This window comes from Balaenoptera acutorostrata (genome assembly GCF_949987535.1).
Source record: "Balaenoptera acutorostrata chromosome 6 unlocalized genomic scaffold, mBalAcu1.1 SUPER_6_unloc_5, whole genome shotgun sequence".
NCBI classification, from domain to species: Eukaryota; Metazoa; Chordata; class Mammalia; order Artiodactyla; family Balaenopteridae; genus Balaenoptera; species Balaenoptera acutorostrata.
The window spans coordinates 313,119-335,434 of record NW_026645494.1 but is presented as its reverse complement, the minus strand read 5'-3'; the positions used below and the strand labels follow the sequence as shown (position 1 = coordinate 335,434).

Sequence of the window (22,316 nt, the reverse complement as noted above, 5' to 3'; positions counted from 1 at the left end):
AGAGAGGTATACATTGCATTTCACATATTAATTAATATTCCATGGCAGACATGTGGCAAAGCATATGGACAACTTGCCCAAAGTAACATAAGTAAAGACTTTTTGTCTTATTCTCATCTCATGTCCATTTTCAGTAAGGAGTTAGGATAGACCTTTTTCTCAGAGTTTTTGGAATTTGGAAAGATTTAACATGTATTAGTGGACAAAGTTAGCACAGACAGCAGATAGACCCAGAAGAACAAGAAAAGTCACTTAAAATAATTATGACAGGGAGAACATCCACAAAACTTTTAAGGCCAGAGAAGGAGTGCTTGATTTGGACTTTCTTATAAAAGTAGAAGGAGGCTTCCTGAGAAGAAAGCCAATACACAGTCTTTCTTGCTGGGGGTCAAGGTTGCATCAGCGAGACCATAAGCTGGGGACACTGCTGTGGGTGAGAGCTACACTAGTGATGGCGGGGCAGCAGCCTCTCAGGGGGGACACCTGTGACACACCAACTGCGAGCAGGTGCTCAGATACCCCTGCAACATGACTTCATATGACTCTGGAAAACATCTTCAGATCCAATGAGAAATGTGTTTGCTAGGAAAGGATACCAAATGCAGAAAGAAAAAAAAATCAGAGATGTATAAATACAGTGGGGTGGGCAGAAAGGCCTCAAAGATGTCCAGGCCCTAAAGAAAGGAACTGTGAATATGTTACTTTGCATGGCAAAAGGGACTCTGCAGATGGGATTATGGTTAGGAAGACTGTCCTGGATTACCCAAGTCGATCCAGTCTAACCACATGTGCCCTTAAAGTAGAGGACTTTCTCCAGCTAGAAGAAGAGGAAATCAGAGAGGTGAAGCAGAAGGAGAACAAGAACAAAGAGCAATTTAAAGATGAAAGGGACTTGACCCGCTGCTGCAAGAACAGGCCACACAGAAAGCATAAGGGATGTGGGAAACCTCTAGGAGCAAAGACCAGCCCCCAGCTGGCAACCTACAGGAGATCAGTGTCTCAGTCCTACACCCACAAGGAAGTGCGTGAGTGTGTATGCAGAAGCATCAGGAGGGCAGTCCTGACTGCTGCCCTCGGAAAGGCCTGCTTGCAAGGCTGGCCCATTCCCAAGACTCTAATGATAAAGGTGGCTTACTGTGCCTAATGTTTGTTCAGACACTGTGGTTCATACTCAATACCTGCCTTCCTTCTGGGAGTCTGGGATTTTGTTACATGCAAGGCAGAGGGTGCCTATATGACCAGCCCCCAGTACATGAGCTCAGCTGGTTGGTAATATTCCATGTGGGTTTCTATAACTCACTGCTGGGGGATTAAGCTAGTCCCGTATGACTTCCCTGGGAGAGGACTGTAGAAACCTGGGCCTGATTTCCTCTGGGCTTCACCCCAAGCACCCTCTTCCTTTGCTCATTTTGCTCTGTGTCCTTTCACTGTGCTAAATCATAGCTGTATGACTACACACTGGTCCTGTGAATCCTCCCAGCAAATCATGGAACCTGGGGAAGGTTCTGGGAATCTCCAGACACCTTGAAGGACAAGTCTTCCCCAGAGCCTCCAGGAAAAATGCCTTAAGCAGAGAACCCAGCCAGGTCTACTGTACTTTAGACCTACAGAACTATGACATAATAACTCTGCCTTGTATTAGGTCACTAAATCCATGAAAATGTGTTACAGCAGCGATAGGAAACTAAGTAAATGGCACCACGAATAAACATATTACTGTCACTAATGAAGAGTATAATATCTCAAGGACATTTTTTAAAATCTTAAATTCATTCTCAAGTTAACATCAGCAATTCATATCTAAAACAACCACGTGAAGAAGGGGTAGAACCTCTGGTAAGGTGTATGGTTGATTTTTAAGAGCAGCTGACATTTTGTGAGGGGTCTGGAAAGCAGCCAAACCAGCCCAATCTTTTTAAAGAAACTGTGAGTATAATGTCAGAATCATCAACTAGTGTGATTTACTGCTGTCAATGCCAGTTGTGTATAGTTGGGCCCAGATTAGGAGATGAATTCACTTAACCCACGGTGGTGCACGCAGAAGATGTGAGGATGAGCCCTTTTCCTAAAGGAGCTCAAAATGTAAGAGAGGAGAAACACCTCCACTGGAGCTTCAAGGATCACTAAGTTGAGACCAAGGGCTACAGAGAAGCACAGAGCAGGGAGCTAAGGAAGGCATCCTGCCAGAACGTAGATTCCACTCATTCGTTTTAATTCAGCAAACATTTACCAACGTGCTCGGCCCCAGGCACCATGAAGTGCTGGGGACACAGGGAGGGATGCAAGCTCAGCAGGAGTGTAAGGCAGGCCACTTTACCCATGTTTATTGTGTGATAGGATGGATAGGATTGAGGGGTCCACTTCTGTCCTCACCTGCATGATCTAGGATTAATAATGCCACTATATTCTTGACCCTACTTCCCCAAGGGTGCCTGACCTTTAAAGAAATCAGCAGAGGGTGATGCTTACATATGATTCCTCTCCAACCTGCTTAACTAAAAACAAGAATTGTTAGAGTTGCTCAATCAAATGGGATTGGAGCGGGGCGAAAATATGAACCTTAATTAATACAATGAAGAATAAGTAGGCATTAACTATTAGTTAACTAATTTTGAAAAATAATATTTAAGTTTGAACAAAAGTTCTCTATGTAAGTAGATGTTTCATTAAGCTTTAACTTACTTAAGCAATATTGACCTTAACCCTGCTTTGGACTTGGTGTTCTTAGAATAAGCACAACATTAATATCTGCTTCGGATCATACACATGGCAATTACTTGTTTGGAAACCTTAGGTCAGCCAGCCCTAAAAACACTCACATAGCCCTTCCCACTTTGTTCTTTTATCTAGTATTAGACAACTAACTAGTTTTTCTTGATTCAATTTGCATCAACATTTATTGACTAACTAATAAAAGCTCCAGGGATAAGAAATTAAGTAGACCACAATCTATTAAGTTATAATAAGTTACAGAGTTCTAAGGAAAATTAAATGAGGGCAGTTTGTTACACAACGAATAGTATCATTTTGTTGCCTGTTACTTTTATAGATAAGCTATGTGCTAAGACATAACGGCTTTTTAGCTGACCATTTTCTTCTTACTCTGACAATTAAGAAAAAAAATTTTTTAAGTTATACAACATTCTTAGCCTAAATTAAATGGAAGATACACTGTGTATTTTTTATTGTGGTAAGATATACATAACAAAAAGTTTAGCATTTTAGCCACTTTTAAGTGTACAGTTCTGGACATTAACATTCACATTGTTGTGCAAACACCACCACCTTCCATCTCAAGAACTTTTTCATCTTCTCAAACTGAAACTTTGTCTCCATTAAAACACTTACAGTCCATTACTCCCTTCCCCTGGCTCTTGGCAACCATCTAAATTATATTTTTAATAAGAAGAAAAAAGTAATTTCTTCTCCACCTGATGAATCTTCAGGCCACACCCCATCAGCCAATTGCAAACCTGCTGCAGACCTTTACAACACTCTACTTTTAGAGCTTCTCATTCAGAGCAGACTGTGATTTAAAGATATGAAATGCTAAATAAAGAATAAATTACATAAATTTTAATATTCAAAAAGTTAAGCAAACAAAATTTAATTCTTCTAAAAGAAGCATGGATATGTAATCAGAAGTAGGAACTATGTCACTAATGTAAAATAGTTATGATTCCAAAGAATCCTAGGGATCTATTGTCCATAAATTACAAGGGGCCACATGGTGCCCAAGTTCCTGTTGGAGCAGGAACTCAACATATCCCTCAACAAGTCCTCCACAGAGAGACTCTCCATTACATCTATTTTTACATGTTCAGGGTCTTTCAGAAATTTCAGTTTATCAGAGGGCACAGAGAAAATGAATTCGCTTTATTTAAAAATGCTGAGGCAATATAAACTATTGTGTTTGTTATAAAACAAAGATAAAATCAGTTGTATGTGACTTATTTATTCCTTAGACTTCACACTATTTAAAGGAATAATGGGAAGACATTTTCAATATTTCCCTACATTATAAAATTGTTTTACTTATTTCATAAATTAGCCATGGACGGTGTATTCTGGAACGTCACATGTGGCTTACATTCAGTGGAAACATTTTCAAGTAACTTAGGAGGCTCTGTTTCTATACTTGATCTGACAGATGGGCAGCAACATGCAGTAACTGGCATAATTCATACTCCGACAGACTGCTTTTCAATAAAGCACATACCCAGATGCTTTCCTCTCGTCGATATTGCTTCCAGTTCCTTCCGCCATCGCTGAACATCAGGAGGTAGCTGGTCACCCAGTCGGAGCTCCCGTATCCTCCCTGGGTGGCCACAGCTGTGACCTCCATTCTTTCTCCAAGGTCAATCTGCAGCCACTGGTATTTATTTGACACAAGGGGAGACCAGCCACCAGCTCCTTTTTGTGGGAATAAAAAGAAGAAAATCAGTAAAGACAGAGAAATCTTTGAAATCTATATTAACCTGTAAGAATGGGGTCACAAATAAGATTTATGAAAATCATAGTTTCAAATTCTGCATTATGTAATGCCTCAGAATTATACAAACACACTCACATACACACACACAAACACAAAATAAAAATACAAGTTAAATGTAAATGGATGAAGCCTATATTAATTGTTTCGTTTCTTAGTTCATAATCCCTGACTCTCTGGTATTGGGGTGTCCCGCTAAGTGAAATTGCTTAATGTAATAGGTGGACAACTAAACACCATGCCATTACATCAGTGCTTGGAACTAGTGTCTTTATTGGCTTCAATGCATGACTTGCCCTTTGTTGGACATAAACAAAGGGCAAACTTTCCTTTGTTGGAAAATAACAAACTTTCCTTTGTTGGAAAATAAAGCTAGAAAACCTTAATTGTGGATTCCCAGCATGAGGAAGTACAATGTTGAATGTTGTGATAACAAAGATGGCTATGGCATAGCCCTACATTCATGGTGCTTACAGACTCATAGGAGAAGCAGACATTTCAAAGAACAATTTGAAATGCAATATGGGAGGGGTGGAGGTGAAAGTGATTTCTGTGCAGGGAGGGAGAGTTCTAAAAAGGCAGCAAGGAGGGTGAGCGAGAACCCAGAGGAAGTGAATGGGGAGGAGTTTCTCAGGTATTCAAGACAATAGACGCAGAGTGGAAATTACTGTGCTTTGTTTTCTCCAGTGCCTGTGAGACACCGAAGAATTAGGGATACCTGTGAATGTATTATTGATATATTTTGTTCTTCTAGTTTAACAGAAACATGAGTTTTGAATTTGGATTTAGATGTCATATTAAATTTTCTGAATTTAAATTATTATGCAATATAAAAATTGGGACAGGTTTGAAATGCATTCTGGAACTGATATTTTGCTAATTATCCATGTCTAGAAAACACAGTGTCATGTAAACAGTCCTTAACACAAAAAAACTAGCTTTAAAAAAAATTTTCCCCATCGTCCTGACATCTAATTTGAGGCTCTCATAATAAGGTCTGACACTTTAGACAACATTTATTATCTTTTTTATTAGGGGCTATTATTAACATCCATGTCCTGTTTACAAAAGCTGTTACGACCAAGTACACGTCAGGAGGTGTGTGACATGGTTACAAGAGAGCTCAAAGGAAAATGGAAGTGGAGCGCTTACCTCAGGGTGTGGAGGTGAAACTAGCAAGTGAGCACATCTGTTGCTCCACTATGTCCTCCGCTAGCGGCACTACGTGTATAACCCTTAGCAAAATTTAAAGCTTACGAATTCTTTAAAACTCAAATTCTTTCTAAGATTTCCTCATTTCCTGCAATCTTTATTCCAAAATTCCAAAATGTCCTCTCAACCACAAGCACAATGTCTTTTCCTTTGATCCACATCTTAAACATGCCACAACTCTGGCTGTTCTGTAATGCATTATTAAACTTTTTATTTTGAAATAATTTCAGATTTACAAACGAGTTGCAAAGATGGGATAGGGAGTTCCTGTCTACTTTTTACTCAATGTGTCCTAATGTTAATATCTGACATCACCATGGTATTTTGATCAAAACTAAGCTATTCACACTGGTACAATGGTAACAAAACGACAAACTTTATTTTGATGTCTCCAGTTTTTCCACTAACTAACTCCCTTTTTCTGTGCCAGAACCCCACATTGCATTTAGTCACCTTGTCTCCTTAGTGTCTTCCAACCTGTGATAGTTTTCAGTCTTTGTTTGTCTTTAATAACAAGATTGATCACCACCCAACACCTACCTGCTACTTCTACTGATTTGTGCAAAGGTCCCATCTAACGTTTGATGAATGGTAAGTCCTTCTGGGTTCTAGCTGAGGGTTAACTAACAGTCCCAAGTAACATTACTCTGCAACTGCCTGTAATTTTATAATAATTGCCAAAAGAAGTCAGAAATTAGGTGTTGGCATTTAGCTGAACACTTTAACTTAAAGGTTCTACATTTGAAGTTTTATATGAATCAGTTTCAATCTCTGAGAAACTGCTACATGTCCTGTATTCTTAGTATCAAGGTTGTAAAGAATGTACTGAAGATACTTCTTCTTTTTGCATTTCACAATCTTTCTCTGTCATCTTTAATCTCTCTTGAAGCGGGAAGTATCATCAACACGGGTACCACATGTACAGAAATGCAAGAGTAAAAAGCGTCAGCATGCTTCCAGCATCTGCCCTGGGACCAGCCTCTCCCACAGATGCAGCCACGTCTCTGTCAACCACTCTTCACCATCTGCAGGTAATCAACCTTGAACATTTCACATTCCTTACCTGTGGTGAGAAGGTGCTACTGGTATGCAAATTAAGCTATCTGATTAAGTAGGTACTCTGATAAAGTAATGAAACTGCAGAATTCCCTGTGCTGCAAAGCAATTCATTTCAGCTGGGTAACACAGCCACGGTGTAATCCCCAGACCCCTGTAGGGTGATGATGCTGAATTACTGTGCATTCGCCCATGCACGCAGTCCACTGGGGTAGATGCCCTTTTTTCTAATGACTGGAAAAAGTGGGAAATGCACAAATGTAACCTGAGGACTGTTAGGGAGCCCCGAACAGTTTTACTGACGGGTAAGGGAGATACTGTTCTGTAATGGAAAACAAAACAAAATACACTGAAACAACATTAAAGTGGGTACGCTTGAGCACAGCCGCCCCACCAGCTCTTAGCTGCAGAGCGGTGGTTCTGAAACTGATCAGCCTGCATTATTCAATGTTGCAAATCTTCAGTAAATTCCCCCTGGGAACCAACACCCCCTGAAACAGAGCCCAGGGATTTGCAATTACTGTTTTGGAGTCACCAGTGCTGAACCCACAAGAAAGGCACTTGCCCTCCCACCCAGCTCTTCCCCTGACCACACCACAGACTGTCTTTTTCCATTGTCACCGTCCTGTCTCCTGCCTCAGCCCCTTAGTTGAATAAAGTGTCACAATTCATACAAAGGAAAACATGTCCAGAGGGTCTGACTTGCACAGAACAAGGTTCCACAGCTTAGGACACTGAACACAAAACATCCCTCCCAGCAAAGTGTGATAGGTATGCTTTAGGGCTGCAATGAGAATTCAACAAGAAGCTGTGTTAGAGCATCTAGCACAATACTTTCTCTCCCATACACGATCGCAAGACGGGAGACAGTCATGGTGAAAGAGGGGTGACATCCAGAGTGTGGGGCATTGCAATCTTTTCATTACTGAATGGCCCGTTACCTGCCACTTTATACTAGATAAAGGAGAGAAAATGAGGAAAGCCAAAACTTGTCACAAGCATGTGATGTGTTCAGGACCCTCCCAGATGCTCTAAGTGCTACCTCACAACTCCTCCATGCACCCGGCAAGTGGGACGGGTGTTACAGTCTCTGCTTTGCAGACAAGCAAAAAACAATCATTTTAGCTTCGGGTGAGGGTATTTTATTAAAGCTTAGCTCCCTTTTCATTCTCTACCCCTTCTAAGAACATATCCCTGTGATTTGTCAGTTATTCAGTATTGTTTGCTTATCAATACCAGACTTGTCTTTTATATTGATATACTGGCAGATATATTGGAAGGTTTCTGTCTCTAGTTATCCCTGTGTGATTGTTTCCCCCACCTTTCGTTGGCTCAGACACAGGCAGTGACTTGTGTCTTTGGGGAGAGGAAAGGCTGAACAGGAAACTCTCAGCGAGGGCCTTATTTATTCTGGTCACTGATCAAGATGAAAATGACCCCTGCCCCTGGTGGCCACGGGGCATGCACTGTCATAATGAGTGTCAGCTTTGTGCAGAGGGGGAAATTACCCAGAGGTGGAAATTACCCAGAGGTGAAAAGGAGAATAGCTCATGCCTTCTTCAAGTTGGAACAAGGTCCAGAGCAGAAAGATACCGAAGGGAGCAAAGTCAAGTGGGATCATCTGAAGTGAACAGACTAACCTATCTCCAGGGCATCTAAATGTCAAGCAAGTAAATGGCTAAATTGAAATTGTAACCAAGGGAAGTTTCCCTCCAAGATCTTCATTACATTGTCTCAAATGGGAGCTCATCAAGCTCTGTGTATTTCTTTCCTCACTTAAATGCATCTTAATTCACAGAAAACTCATTCCAGATTCCAGGCGGGGCTGGGTGAGTGGGGAGAGGGTGAGATAAGCAGGAGTAACAGATGTTCCCAGGAAAAAGGGGCCATAGGGCGGCAGGCCCTGGGGATGCTCCCTGACCATCCCACTCAGAGATCTCTGGGATTTATATATTGGTGTTTTTGTCACAACCCTGCCTACATTGCTGAGGAAAATTTAAGCATTTGCTCCAGCTCTGATTTCTTAAGGAGCAATTCCAACTATCTACATATACCATTTCTGGCTATCAGGATGTAAAAAAATGCAGAAATCCTCCCTCTGGACCTGTCTAGGTAACCTCTGATTCCTTTTCTGCTGTGCTTCCTGCAGTCTGCTAGCAGCCTGAGCAGGAGACAACAGGTAGTTTTCCAAAAAGTGCATCCATAATGAAAAAAATCACACAGAGCTGCCTAATTGTAAAACAGATTCCTGTACTAAATGCAGACATACCCTATAATGGTTTTGTAAACAGACAATTTAAAATTAAATAAAAAATAAGTGTATACTTGTTAATTTGTGATTCAAATTAAATGCCAGTGATATTAAAGAAAAAAAGCACAGTGTGACTGTTCACATGTGACTCCCTTAAGTTCTGTGTGCAGTGTCCCGAGGGACAACTTTCAATGCCCTTGGCAATTAACATTCATCACTGCAGCTCTTTCTGCATAAAATAAACAAAAATCCATTGCTACTGTGTGTTTTGTTTTGCTTCTCTCATAGACACTCCTGACCAAGTATTAAAGAAACACACAGTAGAGAGGCATTCAGATCTGAACTGACCTCAGGCTTTGCAGTTCTTATGTGTTTGAAGTTCTGTATTGACAAGACTATAAGATGATTTTGCTAATTTCTCACCTTAGAAATAAAATACGAATTGCCCAGCAAGCCTATAAACCATCCGAACATGCACTAAATACCTCATGCATGACTGAATAAAATGTATGACCAAGTTTATTCATGCATCTCCCGTGAAATCTTCATGTTTATGAGAGATGCAGCTCTGAGATCTGGTCTAATTCTATAAAAGCATCATTGTGCATCTTTCAGAGGCCCCCTGAGTTATTCAGAACAGATATGATTCCAGATCATTCTTGAGGCCACTCAGAATAGCTGCATCTCCCTCTGATATGTAGAGAACAGTGGGGAATCCAGGATGCCCAGAAGGGCAGGAGGCCAGGCGTTCTGCTCCAAGGCCCCCACCACTTCCTAGGGACACACCGTTACTCTTCTTAAGGCAAGAGCTCCTTTTTCTTTTTAATTAAATTCAGTGTAGGATCATGTCAGGAAATGCAAGGGTGAGATGCTTAGAAATAAAACCATGAGTACTAAACTATCCATCCATACTTGACTGCTCAGTTAGCCAGAAGCCTTTGGAAAAAAAGTCCATTGATGGTAAAACTTACATTTTCTTTAGTGATGTTATGTAGCTGAATTCATTACAATTTGTAAGCACACTGTGGAAGCCTTGGATAAAAAGAGATATGTACAGACGAGCTGCTATACAAAATAGAGTAGTAAAATGAGAATGCAAAAAGGATGAGGTCTAAGCATCACAAAATGTAAATACTACTGACAAAGGTGCATTTTTTTGGGGTGTAGGCATTCATCCCCAGCAAAGTATGGCATTATTTTGTGTCGGAGAAAAGCCTGCTCCACTGGATTTCCTTGGAGGAAACGTGGCAACAAGGGAAGAGTCTACTGCAAGGATCACAGGACAGAGAGAACAGGGAACCCCTGAAATACCATCTTCCAGTCAGCCCCTAGTCCAGAAGCTCCTCATTAATGTTCAGAGCAAAGGTGGGAGTAGCTGACCACAGGGTCCCCTGAGATATTCCATTAGCCTTTGTCACTGGCTGTGGTCTTCCTGGACCAGTCTCTGTGCCACAAGTTAAACCAGAAGTTCAAGACTCCTGTGTGCTTTGATTTAACATAGGATCCATGTATCATCAGTGATCCCAGATGCCTCATGAAAGGTTGCTAATTGAACCTCACCCCTTTGGCAGGATTGAAGGTCACCTCACTTGGTACATCTTTCATCAGTGACTCCAAACAAAAAAAAGGGAATATCCCTACAAGAGGTAATGCAATTGCATTGGATGAGTAAAGCAATATGTGATGGGACAAAATATATCTCCATAGGGATGCCAATAATATTTGTTAAAAGTGGAGTAAACAAAGACATCATGGTGTATGTCAAGGATACATACTGTTAAATAAATAACTTTCATGAACATTTCTGTATATTATACATGATATAAAAGTGAATTACTTTGGAAAAGAACAGAGTAGAATTTGCTAGACAACTATTTTTGAATTTGGATAGTGCTTAGAAGGGCTTCCACATACCTTTTGGGAAGTTGCCAAGTACGTCATAGGCAGTACTTACTCTTGGAAAAATACTATGGCAAAATTGTGGCCACCATAAGATACTTACTGGGCAGATTATAAACACAGACATAATTTTGCAAGGATAAACTGTTGTGTTTTTCATTCCTCTCCGGTAAATCCTGTTAGCCAGTGATCATTATCCCATGAAGCCCTAGAGAAGCCAGGGAGGGCAAAGACCAACTAAGAAAATAGGAAACAGGACGTGTGATGTCTCCCTCTTTGGCAGGAAGAAGAGATGGGAACCCAGACGATCGTGGGAAAGAGAGGAAATGGAGGAAGGGTAAAAGGTGGTGGGAGGGTGATTCAGACACCTTGCTCAGGAACGAAGTCCCAGGGGGATCAGAAAAGTGAGAGGAATAAGCAAGCTGTGGAAGGGCTTTGTCTTGGCTTCCATTTGGAATTTTGGGAGATCACCTTGTAGGGGGCTGTGCAGTCATCACTAATGGTTGCCAACTATTTCCCTTCTTCTACCTTCCAGGCACTTGGAGGATTGCGATTTCCACGCCCCCTGGTGGTTGGGTGGGGCTATGTGACCAGCTCTGGCCAACAAGCTCTGAGTGGAATTGATAGGTTACTTCTGGACTAATCTGCCAGGACAAAACCATTTGACGAACTTTTTCCCCTTGGCATGGTGAACCAGACTGCCCACAGGCCATCAAAAGGGGGCACAGAAATGAGATGAGAGTCTGACTGGATCTGAACAGAAGGTCAACTTGGCAAAGGCAAATTAAACCTGTAACCAAGGCTGCTCAGGCTGGAAACCAAATGAGACTCATGGTCAGGCTTCAGGGAGGCAAGAAGTGACATCGCAAAGATCCCGGAAGGAACAATGACCTGTTCCCTGGGAACACGGTCTTACCAAGAGGTAAATCTGCCACAGGCTTCAGGAGCAGGTGCCAAGTAACCCTCAGCGTTAAAAGCAGACAAACTCCCTTCAGCAGACAGCAAGGAGCTGAGTCCCAACGTGAGAAGCCCCACCATCCAGCTCCATGAGGTCACCAGCCCTTCTGTAAACCCAAACACTGTCTTGGAAAGAAGCAGGAACAAAGAAATCTGAGCATCCCTGGAAGATGCTCACCCATTCAAAGGAGTCCACTGAATTCAAAAGAGACTGAGGATTGCCTTATTCTGGGGGTAGTGCTATAATTTGGGCTACTTGGTAGAGAGAAATGACAACATTGCCTCCCTGAAGGTTGTTGACAACGCTGAAAAACACGTTTGGTTTGTTCTGGTTTGTCTCATCTAGCATCTTAGGTTCTATGGAGGTAACCTGGAGACTCCAGACCTTGAAAAGGACCATGGGAAAACCTGCGCAGATGAGTTCTGTGTGACAACTGTACGGCAGGGTCTGCACGAACCCTGGGATTTGGGGGCTTCTCCTCTCACATGCTACCATCATGCCGTGATTTAATAAAGTTGCATCGTCACCAAGACAGTGCTCTGTGCTGTAGTACATGGGTGTATTTTACATGGATGCTATTACATTTGGCCTGTCCACTGCACTCAATACCCACAGTTGCATCTGCAGGATCATTTGTTAAGAAAAATCGGATTAAGAATGTGTCTTGGCCCTAATAGGTCTAAAAACTTTTAGGAAGCACAGATAAACAGAATGAAAAATCTGACATCCAGAGGCAAAAAGTCCCCAGTACATTCATATGCCTTTATAAAAATCTGGTTTGCAAGCCCTTTTATTGCCATCTGAATTGCTCAGACTAGTATTTGGGAATACTGACCAGTTCTACCAGGCACCTAGCCTGTGAATAAAAGATAGAAATACTGGAGAACTACGATTTTATGAAAAAATATGAGGGACAAGTTTATTATTATAAGATTTGCATCAAACATTTTTGATGTATTCAGTAATATTCTGATGTATATCAGGAGTTGATATACGTCTAGATATTTTAAATTATTATTCACTCTTTCCATTTTCTAACATTTCTTTGTAAAAAACAGTGAATTTTACATCACAGCTTATTTGGGATATTGCAGAGTCCAAATAATCAGACGTTCCAGGTTATAAGAAAATATTTAGTGTCTGATGCCCAGGCCTAAGCATTTTCTGCTAATCGAATCATGTGTATTTATTTCCTGCTAAAACCTGGAGTATTAACTTGTACTAGTAAATGTACTTCCTAAAGTGAGAAATAAATATCTTAACGCTGAGAATTGTTGCTAATATGCTCAGCCATCAATTGTATTGGGAGCATTAGACAAAATCTTTCCTGGCTCCACCAACACATAAGTCTGTTGTGAGGAAATATGATCAATGTCTCGGTACGGGAAAGGTGAAGAATTACAAAGAGAAAAGAAAACATCCAGTCAGTTCAGCTTGTCTCCATCTACTTTCTGTTTGCAATACACAATATAGTAATCTGATATGCCATTTTTGATCAAGTTAAATTTAAAGCAGTCTCATTTGCGCTGTCAGTGATGAGTGGCTTGCCGCATTAGAGGGCGTGATTTTCAGCATCTGGGCCATGAATGGAGTTGTCCCTCTTTCTGGGGATGATTGTTTATGCAAGCACTTTGGGGGAACAAAAAAGGAGAACAAAATGTGTGTACACTTCCTCCTAATCAATCTCAATCAGCTCTGGCCAGACCACTCATCTCACCACCAGGCCTGCGGTGACTAAAGAGGACACGTCACGTGGCTAAAAAGAACATGTTATCCGGAGTTGGAAAGCAGCATCTGAAATGCTAAAGCCAGTTTCATGAAGGGTCACCTACAGTAACAATAATTGTAAAAACAAAAGGTTATTTTCACATGCAAGATCTAGAATGAAAGTCCAGCGTGGTTTACTCTAAGGTAGTTTTTTTACTTTTGGTTTTGGTTTTTTAACTTTTGTTTTGAATAAACTTGGATAAACTGCATAAAGTTCCTTTAGGAGATTTTTGAGAAGAAAAAAATGAAGTCAATATTATAGCATGTTCTTATTTAGAATACACAGATTTCAGCAATCTTGATTTTATATGAGAAATATTAGGTCACTTGTAATTCTAGGAAATATCAATTTAATATTGATGGAAACAAATTCAGCTAATATGAATAGTCAAACCCAATTTGACTGTAAAGATGTAAAGCTTCAAGAACTTTACATTTTTATCTAATGGCATCAATTTTCTTGAATAGGTATATGAATACATGTACGTGTCTGTGGTTTACCCCTTAAAAAAAATCCATCAGTTCTGAAAAATTATACATTCAGGCATTTCCAGTCATTTGTGTTTCTCTGTATAAAAAGGTAAGGTGTATGACCTCAGAGGGGATACTTTGTTAAATGTATTATCTGGAACCCAATCCCAGACTTCAAAATGGGAATGCTAGAGGAACCAGACTAGAAATTTCAAAAGTAAACTCCAGGAGCACTTAGTCCAATGTTGAGTGATGATACTAGCCCATTACTATCTCTACAATAACCAACACTTCCATTAGGGAGCTCACAGAAAACACTGGCAAACAGGTGGTAACATGCTCAGGAATCATGGTTTTCAAAGATGCAAGGTCTGCATCTCTCTGCTTTGGCCCACCTGTCCCTAGAAACGCCTGGATCCCTCCTAACTTCTCTGCTCATTCCTCTTCATATCCTTCATAGACTTCTTTCTTCTATTTATTGCAAAGTCTTTTCTAAGAAATATTTTACTACTTTTCATAAATTAATAGAAAACAAAATAAATACATAAACTGCATAAGTAAAAAATATGTAAAAGAGAAAACATGAAATGTGCAATAAGTTCTAGTCAATTAATTAACATTTGTTATGTGTTGAATCAGTGAAGTACTTTAAAATCATAAAATGCCTTAAAGTTTGAATTATTTGGCTTTGGGGGGTTATACAGTGGGTCAAATTTATATATATGCACACACATACAATCAAAAATTATGTATAGGGGCTTCCCTGGTGGCGCAGTGGTTGAGAATCTGCCTGCTAATGCAGGGGACACGGGTTCGAGCCCTGGTCTGGGAAGATCCCACATGCCGCGGAGCAACTGGGCCCGTGAGCCACAACTACTGAGCCTGCGTGTCTGGAGCCTGTGCTCCGCAACAAGAGAGGCCGCGACAGTGAGAGGCCCGCGCACCGCGATGAAGAGTGGCCCCCGCTCGCCGCAACTAGAGAAAGCCCTCGCACAGAAACGAAGACCCAACACAGCCATAAATAAATAAATAAATAAATAAATAATTATTAAAAAAAAAAAAAAAAAAAAAAAAATTATGTATAGACTATTCTCTTACTACCTTTATGTATCAGGTAGATGAATTGATCAGCTGCTGTGTATAAAGTTCTTGGTGGAAGCTGTGATATTTGAGACATTTCTAATTCTTAATGAACATTCTAGAAGCGCAATGACTTATGGGCAAAATAAGAAACTAGGGGTGTAAGACAGACCACCTTCTTTACAACTTCCAAATACCACAACACAGACCAAGGAAATTTTAACCATACAATCAGGGAGTCTAACATGATTTTCCTCACTAGATCCTACACAAAATATTCCAAAAAGCTAAAACTACTATATATGAAGAATCATCGCCCTCATTATATTCATCCACATTTCATACTATCCACATTTTACATCATAATCATCTAAACTAAAGTGAACTAATATGTTCTCCAGCATTTACCAAGGCAAAGGAAATGTCAATAAAGACTCTGGGATGCTGGCTTTTAACAGAAAACACATATAGATAATCCTTCAGAAGGAATATTGATAAATTGTGCTGTCTAAAGCATGCTTTAGAAATGGGTCTGAAATCAGGTGGTAATATCTAGGGATATTTAGTGAAATGTACACTATATGCAATCAGAGTAGCAACAACCATTAAAAAGAAACCCTCATCAGTTGATTGCCACTCTTAAAATAATTAATTTAAATTTGCAAAGAGAGTAGTTTAAATATAAAAGATAAGCTTTGTACTTACCATTTTATAATGATGGCTTATAATATTCTGAGTTATTAGTTTTTTAATTAAATATAATGGAAATAAGTTCATCTTAAGCTTCAGGATTTTCTCTTCTAATGTTTATAAACTTCCCAGTGCCACCATATTGATAGCACTGGAGGCCTGAATCATAAAGATACTCTACACATGCAAATTAGAAACACAACACACAAGCCCCTCCGGCCTCTTTAAACTAATTAAATATGGCTTATTTAGTTTTTACAATGTTAGGGAAACCACTGGAAAGTTTAGATGTTAAGCTGATATTAGAATAACCACCAGACCAAGAATGGGTAATTTGATAACTGATCTCATTGAAATCTGGTTTCAATGAGAATATATTTTTACTGGGGTGCTAAAAATGATTATGAATGATGCTTTGAGGAGTAAATATCTGGCCACAAAATGCTTTTTCCTGGGAAAAGACCATGAAGGTAGACAATTAATGGACATGCCTTCCCATCCTGAGCTCATTGAATTTCTTCACCTGTGTTCTTACTCTTCCCTGCCAATCTATTTGATCACTTACTAGGTTCCCAAATTTGATCCTTAAGGACACAGTAAAGTTCAAGCTAGACTTTAACTCTGATCTTACAAATGTCAAAGAAAGGGAGGAGAACACTCAATTCCTTAGTAGTATCTCCAGAATTTACAGCAGTGCGTTTACATGGGACACAGTTAATTTTAACTTTTACTTTCTGAATTCATCTTTCATTTAAAAAATCTATCCCTTAAAACAGTAGCAAAACAAAAGCAGAAATAGAGACACAGACGTAGAGAACAAATGTATGGATACCAAGGGGGAAAGGGGTGGGGTGGGAGGAATTAGGAGACTGGGATTGACATATATACATTATTGATACTATGTATAAAATAGACAACTGATGGGAACATACTGTATAGCACAGGAAGCTCTACCTAATGCACTGTGGTGACCTAAGTGGGAGGGAAGTCCAAAAGGGAGGGGATATCTGTATGGGTATGGCTGATTCATTTTGTTGTGCAGTGGAGGCTAACACAACATTGTCAAGCAACCATACTCCAATAAAAGTTAATCAAAAAAAATAGCAAAGCATTTGAATTTGAAGTGTATGTATTCACTTATTTAATCCACTGAATTAGTATTTGTGCAATAGAAGAGGTAATTCACTCGACAACATTCAAGTAGCAAAAATGGACCTTTCCAAAAAGTAAGTCATTAACTCCCTTCCCACTAATAGGAAGGGAATCTTCATTTTCAGTAGCAGCCTTCACCCGGTCTCCTCCCAGGCCAAGTCCTGGGAATGGAGTCATTTTCCCATGACATCCTTTGGCAGCTTCACATCTTGCAAACATCAGGCTTCCCCAGTGGCTGCAGCACTGGCTCCTTCTTGTGTTGTTGTAGTTATTCATGACCAGAGCACTTGACTAGTCACCCTTCTGTCGCCGGTCCTAAAACTAAAAAGGGATGATAACCCTGGAAAAAATCTAGACTCCAATAATTCCCTTCTCATAAATCTTATTGATGATCATTTGCTGGCCATCAATAGGGAAGGAAGATATCAAAACAAACCAAAAAATGGATCATAAGCAAGAAGAAAGCTAGCAGAGGAATACTAGCAGATATGATGAACCTGCTGCTTTCTTCAGTTTCATTAAACTCAATATAATTAAGTTTCGACCTATAAGAAGGAATATGAACTAAAAATGAAAATAATTCTCTCTGGGAAAGAATCAGGGTGGATTGACAAGAAGACAGCTGCAGACTCACCGTCTCTGCGATTAAGGCTTGCAAAGCCAGGGCCGTGGCTGCTGGACCGCTCTGAGGAGCTGCTGAAGGAAGCCCGGGGCAGGGCAGACGCCAGAGGAGCTTCACAGCTATCTGGGGGGAAACACCACGTGCGGGTTAGTACACTGATTAAAGCTTTCCTGTCCTCTCTTCCTCTCTTCTTCCTTCCCTTTTACTTTCCTTTCTTTCCTATTTCCCTGCCACCCTCCCTTCTCTTCTTCCTTAATTTCCTTTCTTTTTAGTTAACAGGCTAGGAAAATGCTAGAGCCTGTCGCAAACATCAGTCTTGATCAGAGGTGTGTTAGTAAACGTTGAACAACAGGCTCTTAAGGAAAATTAAAAACCCTGATTGGTAGCATTTGCCACTTTCCATGGTGTAAATACTCGTACCATGGCCAATTCAAAGCTAGCAGCGTGATGTCACTGACCAGGAAGTTGGAAAAATAATCATTATATAGTATTTTCACCACGCAGACACAAGGTATGTAAATAACCTCAAGAGCACTGATAACAGCAAGATGACATAAAATAAAGTAGCAAGTGGTGCGTTTTCAGAATGTATTACTTTTGTTTTAATATGATTTAATTAATTATGTTTATATAATTTAATTTTTAATAATGATTGTATTTTCATGCAAAATTCATGAAAAGTTAATGATTGGCTCTTGCTAGCTGCTAAAAATTGGTTCCAGCACGTCACTCCTAAATGGGAAAATATTAAAAGTATTTCCTGGAAAATCAGAAAGAACACTTTCACAGACACCACTGTTTCTATTGAACATTGCACTGAAAGTCCTATCAGTACGTAAGAGAAAATTTAAAAATTAAAAGCAGAAAATTGGATAAAAAAGAGCAACCGTTATCGTTTCCAGATGATATGATATGGAGGTAGAAATTCTGAAAGTCATTGGCTAGCTTAACAATTCATTATACAAAAGCTGATAGTATTTCTAAACTTATCCATAGTTAGAAATTAAATTAAATAGAATAGCAAATACTAACAAAACATATAAAGTATCTAAGAATGAATCTTACAGAATTTGCAGGACATTTATGGAGATTATTATAAAAATTGTATTGAAAGACATTAAAGAAAAACTACATAAATTCAGACTACAATGATTGCAAATAGGAAGACTACTTTTAAGGTACTGGTTTTCCCTAGCTTGATCTAAAGATTCATTAGAAGTTCAATCAAAGCTCAGGAGGGTTTTTCACGGAACTTGAAGCAGTGAACCACAAAGCTCAGGGGTTCTTAACATGTGGTACAAATATGATATAGGGGGTCTGTTGAGATGAATAGAAAAAAATTACATCTTTATTTTCACTAACCTCTAGCTAAAATTTAGCATATTCTTCAGTCACAAATGTAGACAAACCAGACTATATTCACCAGTGCCCGTGCATATGTTACCAACAGAAGTTACAGATATTTTAATAGCAATCGTTGTCACAGACATCTAGAAATATTGTTTATGGTCCCCTTTACTTCAAAATAACAGTATTTATTAAAGTCACCACTAGATCTTGTTTTTGAATGCGCTAATAACTAAGAAGACACTATGTTACAATTCCTAGTACATTGATATCAGCATTTCAATATAACTATTTACTTTGTAACCCTATGTATACATTTCATGCATTTACAAGCATTGCTGTGAGAAGAGGTCAGGCTTCAGCAAAGTGCCCGAAGGGTCCTTGGCACAAGGAAGAGCAAAGAAGCTCCCGTTGTGAGTGTGTGCACTGCAAGTACAAAGCTGTTGAGACATTACTGGGGCATTATTAGCCATTCAGAAAATTCCAGAAGATTGGGATTATCCACAATCCACAGTCAGCTGTGCTAACTCGAATGTTAACGTGACAATTTCTCAGGGGACAATTTCTCTGCCTGTTGAGCAGACCAGGCCTGCATCATTCCCCCTTTAGGTAAAGGGGTCCCAGGGATCTAAGTAACCTGCTCAAAGTCACAGAGCTGGTTGAGGGTAAGTGAAGATTATCTCCATCAACTGTTTAGCTTGGGAAGCCTGCTCCTTTCCCAGCCTCCCCCACCCCCCACAGCACGGCTTCCTTTCTGAGTCTCCCCAGACGCTCCCCACTCAGTCCCCTCTGCTCACATCTTTCTCATCTCACCGTATTGGGGTCTCTCCTTTCTGGGTTGGAAACAGTGAGGACCAAGTGTAGATTCTGGAGCCAGACAGGGTGTGGGCATGACATTTACCAAGCTGCCTACTCTTGGGAAGTCACTGGCCCTCCCTAAGCCTCAGTTACCTCATCTGTACAATGCGGATGTCACACAACTGAATCACACAACTGGACAAAGGGGAATCACACAATTCATAGGATTTCTATGAGGATTAATAGTGTTTGCTTTTATTATTTTCAGTATGGTAAGACAAGTCATCACATAAGCTTCTTCAAAATATTCTATAAGGACGTTTTCCCTATAGAGAGATATAGAAGGCAGCATTCAACGTTCCAAGCCATATTCTCATTTTTTTATTCTGTCCTCAAAAGAAGGCATATGGAAAAGACAAAAAAAAAAAAAAAAAGAAGGCATATGAATCTTAGTCTTTAAAAAAAAAAAAAAGAGTAAGAGTACTCGCTCTTATGAAGTCATCTTTGCCTTTGAGAAACAATTTTAAAAGTGATCATTTTCTTTACAACCCTAATTGGTTGCTCCAATTCACTTCCACACAGTCAAATTTGAGAATGCACGTGATCAAAAAACGTGATCATGTCCAATAAGGTACTTGGAAAAGAGCAGCTCTGTGTTTGGACAGTGTTTTCTGTACATTCACTGTGTTTTTAATTAAATTACATTCAAGTAAGGTGAAGTCTCAGATGCCACCCAAAAATCTCCTTAACCATTGTTTTCAATCTGAAATGTCTATATTTTATACTACGATTCCTGGAGCCAAAATTGTTAAGACACAATTTAATTTTCTTTTTCTGGAATCATTAAAAAATATTTGATTTCCACTGAATATTATTCTTATCAATAGTCTGATACATACTATTTCTATCCAAAAAAAAAAAAAAGATGAATCCTGAAATGCTTCAAAGCTACAACAATTATTCATAAATAATTGTTTTTAACAAACGAGATGGCAAAACAACTGAAAAGTACAACTATTTACCACTTAGGGGGAAAATGAGGTGAGTACAAGTAATAATCTTGTAAGAATTAACAAATGAAAATAGACAGATAATATTACAGTTCAATAGGCTAAAGCAAGTTTATTTCTCTTCATAATAACACTCATATTAATAAGAAATTATTCTATGAAATAATCTCAGTTTTGAAATACACTTATTCCTTCAAAAGTTCAAATGTACTCAGAAGCTCAAATGTACTCAGAAGCTCAAATGTTCTCAGAAAAGCTTAGGAACTCTAAAGGGAAACTGATGATCCATTGTAACGTGTCTTATAGAAAATACAAACACACCGTAATTGTTCATGATTTATGTATGATTCAGATCGGAGTGCTCGGAACATCCTTGTGTGCATGCTTCTATAATAAGTTCTTATGTATTAAATGAGCAAACATTGTCTCAGTAGTTGTACCTATTGTAACATCATTTTAATCAATAGCCTATTGTTTGTCCTGCCAACAGAACAGCTTTATACTGAAATTATTAAACAATAATTCAGCTTCTGTTTTTAAAAATTATATATATTCTTTTCTCCAGGTAAAATCTTAGAAATTTGGAACTTCCCATAGCTGGGGAAAACATAATTGCCTTAATCCTCTCAATCTAAGTGACACTATCTGAGTGTTTTCCAGACCCTTGACCTCCTCCTAAAACTACTTAAATCTACCCCCTCCATAAATAAAAAACAGTCCCAGACAAACCTCTGGATTACTACAGCTCCTTGGTGATGCATGCTCTTAGTTTCTTCAGAACTTTCAAATCCAGTTTATACACAACTGTATATAAATGGCATCTTTTCAATATGCATTATGTTCTAAAGTAGACTAAAAATTCCTCAGCAAAGAAAATGTCACTTTACTGAATTCATTGATGAGCTCTAGTAGTTATCTGGTAGCACCTTTAGGATTTTCTATGTCTAATATCATATCATCTGCAAACAGTGACAGTTTTACTTCTTTCTTTTCCAATTTAGATTCCTTTTCTTTTTCTTCTCTGTTTGCCACAGCTAGGACTTCCAAAACTATGTTGAATAAAAGTGGTGAGAGTGGACATCCTTGTCTTGCTCCTGATCTTAGAAGACATGCTTTTAGATTTTCACTGTTGAGTATGATGTTAGCTGTAGGTTAGTTGTATATGGTCTATATTATTTTGAAATATGTTCCCTCTAGGACCCTTTCTGGAGAGCCTTTAATCATAAATAGGTGTTGAATTTTGTCAAAAGCTTTTTCTGCATCTATTGAGATGATCATATGGTTTTTATTCTTTAACTTGTGGTGGTGTATCACAGCCATTGATTTGCAGATACTGAAAAATCCTTGCATCCCTAGGATAAATCCCACTTGATCACAGTGTATGATCCTTTTAATGTATTGTTGGATTTGGATTGCTAGTATTTTGTTGAGGACAGATGAATGGATAAAGAAGATGTGCTACATATATACAATGGGATATTACTCAGCCATTAAAAAGAATGAAATAATGC

General features: G+C 39.3%; 1 protein-coding gene across 1 annotated transcript in view; it reads right to left on the bottom strand.

Annotated features, from left to right (window-relative positions):
• The window catches only part of LOC130706612 (uncharacterized), a 180,932-nt gene that overhangs the window by 33,742 nt on the left and 124,874 nt on the right, over window positions 1–22,316 (bottom strand). The window contains exons 3-4 of the mRNA XM_057539300.1: window positions 17,663–17,773; window positions 4,220–4,413 (exon numbers count right to left, since the gene is read on the bottom strand). Coding sequence (XP_057395283.1) covers window positions 4,220–4,413; window positions 17,663–17,773 — 305 coding nt within the window. The remainder of the gene's footprint in view (window positions 1–4,219; window positions 4,414–17,662; window positions 17,774–22,316) is intronic.